The sequence below is a fragment of the Austrofundulus limnaeus genome, unplaced genomic scaffold, assembly GCF_001266775.1.
Source record: "Austrofundulus limnaeus strain Quisiro unplaced genomic scaffold, Austrofundulus_limnaeus-1.0 Scaffold556, whole genome shotgun sequence".
In the NCBI taxonomy this organism is placed as follows: domain Eukaryota; kingdom Metazoa; phylum Chordata; class Actinopteri; order Cyprinodontiformes; family Rivulidae; genus Austrofundulus; species Austrofundulus limnaeus.
The window spans coordinates 114,060-114,887 of record NW_013952958.1 but is presented as its reverse complement, the minus strand read 5'-3'; the positions used below and the strand labels follow the sequence as shown (position 1 = coordinate 114,887).

Genomic DNA, 828 nt, shown 5'->3' with positions numbered 1-828 from the left:
GGCTGGTGCCCACCAGTGACCTATATACAGTATATGTATATTTTCATGGACACTTCAATGCTCCTTGTTGATTTGGGGTGTTATTTTTATTTTATTTATTTTATTTTTTTAGCTATTCTTGTTGTTGTCATTGTCTTTGTGTTATTATGTACTGTATACAAAGTTTTGAAAATCAATAAAATAAAATGAAAAAAATGTTTGTCTGAATTGCTGGCCTTTTAAAGACACAGGTCTAGCAGTAACATACTGGCAAATTTCATCAGAGCAACCACCTCCACATACTCAGTTTCCTCTTTAGTTATATACAAATTCATCATATTTTAAGATTATTAATGTGTCCAACTGTCAACTTCCATCCAGCAGCTGTTTCATTTAATCTTTCCATGCTTGTGAGAAAAGCAAAACTCACCTCCACAGTGAGTGAGACCGTAGAGGATGTATCCCTTGTTGCACAGACACTCAAAGCTACCTGGGTAGTTGATACAGGTGTGGTCACAGGCCCTCTCAAAGGAGCACTCATCGATGTCTGAGGATGAAATATGTTGTGGGCAATTAGAAAAAAATGACACTCCTTCTGACTTTTAAAKAATAGGCTTCACTTCATGTTTATTTACAAAGAGCAGCATATTATTACAGCCAACTTTCAAAGAAATGCACCTCCAAGGGAAAATTGCTGTATATCATTTTCCAAATCTAGAAAAAAAAAACACATCAGTGGAAAATCCTGAAAAAAATACATTTTAAAAAGTTAGGGAAAAATACCAAACGTTAGGCTGATGGTCTTTGTGGCCCTCTGTGAACAATAGGGGTAATTATAGTGATCTTTAG

General features: G+C 35.3%; 1 protein-coding gene across 1 annotated transcript in view; it reads right to left on the bottom strand.

Moving 5' to 3' along the window:
* Positions 1-526, bottom strand: part of LOC106530764 (signal peptide, CUB and EGF-like domain-containing protein 1) — a gene marked incomplete at its 5' end in the record, with an annotated part of 57,311 nt that extends 56,785 nt beyond the window's left edge. The window contains 1 exon segment of the mRNA XM_014026460.1: positions 410-526. Within this exon segment, the coding sequence (XP_013881914.1) occupies positions 410-526 (117 nt within the window).
* Positions 527-828: the final 302 nt, after the last annotated feature.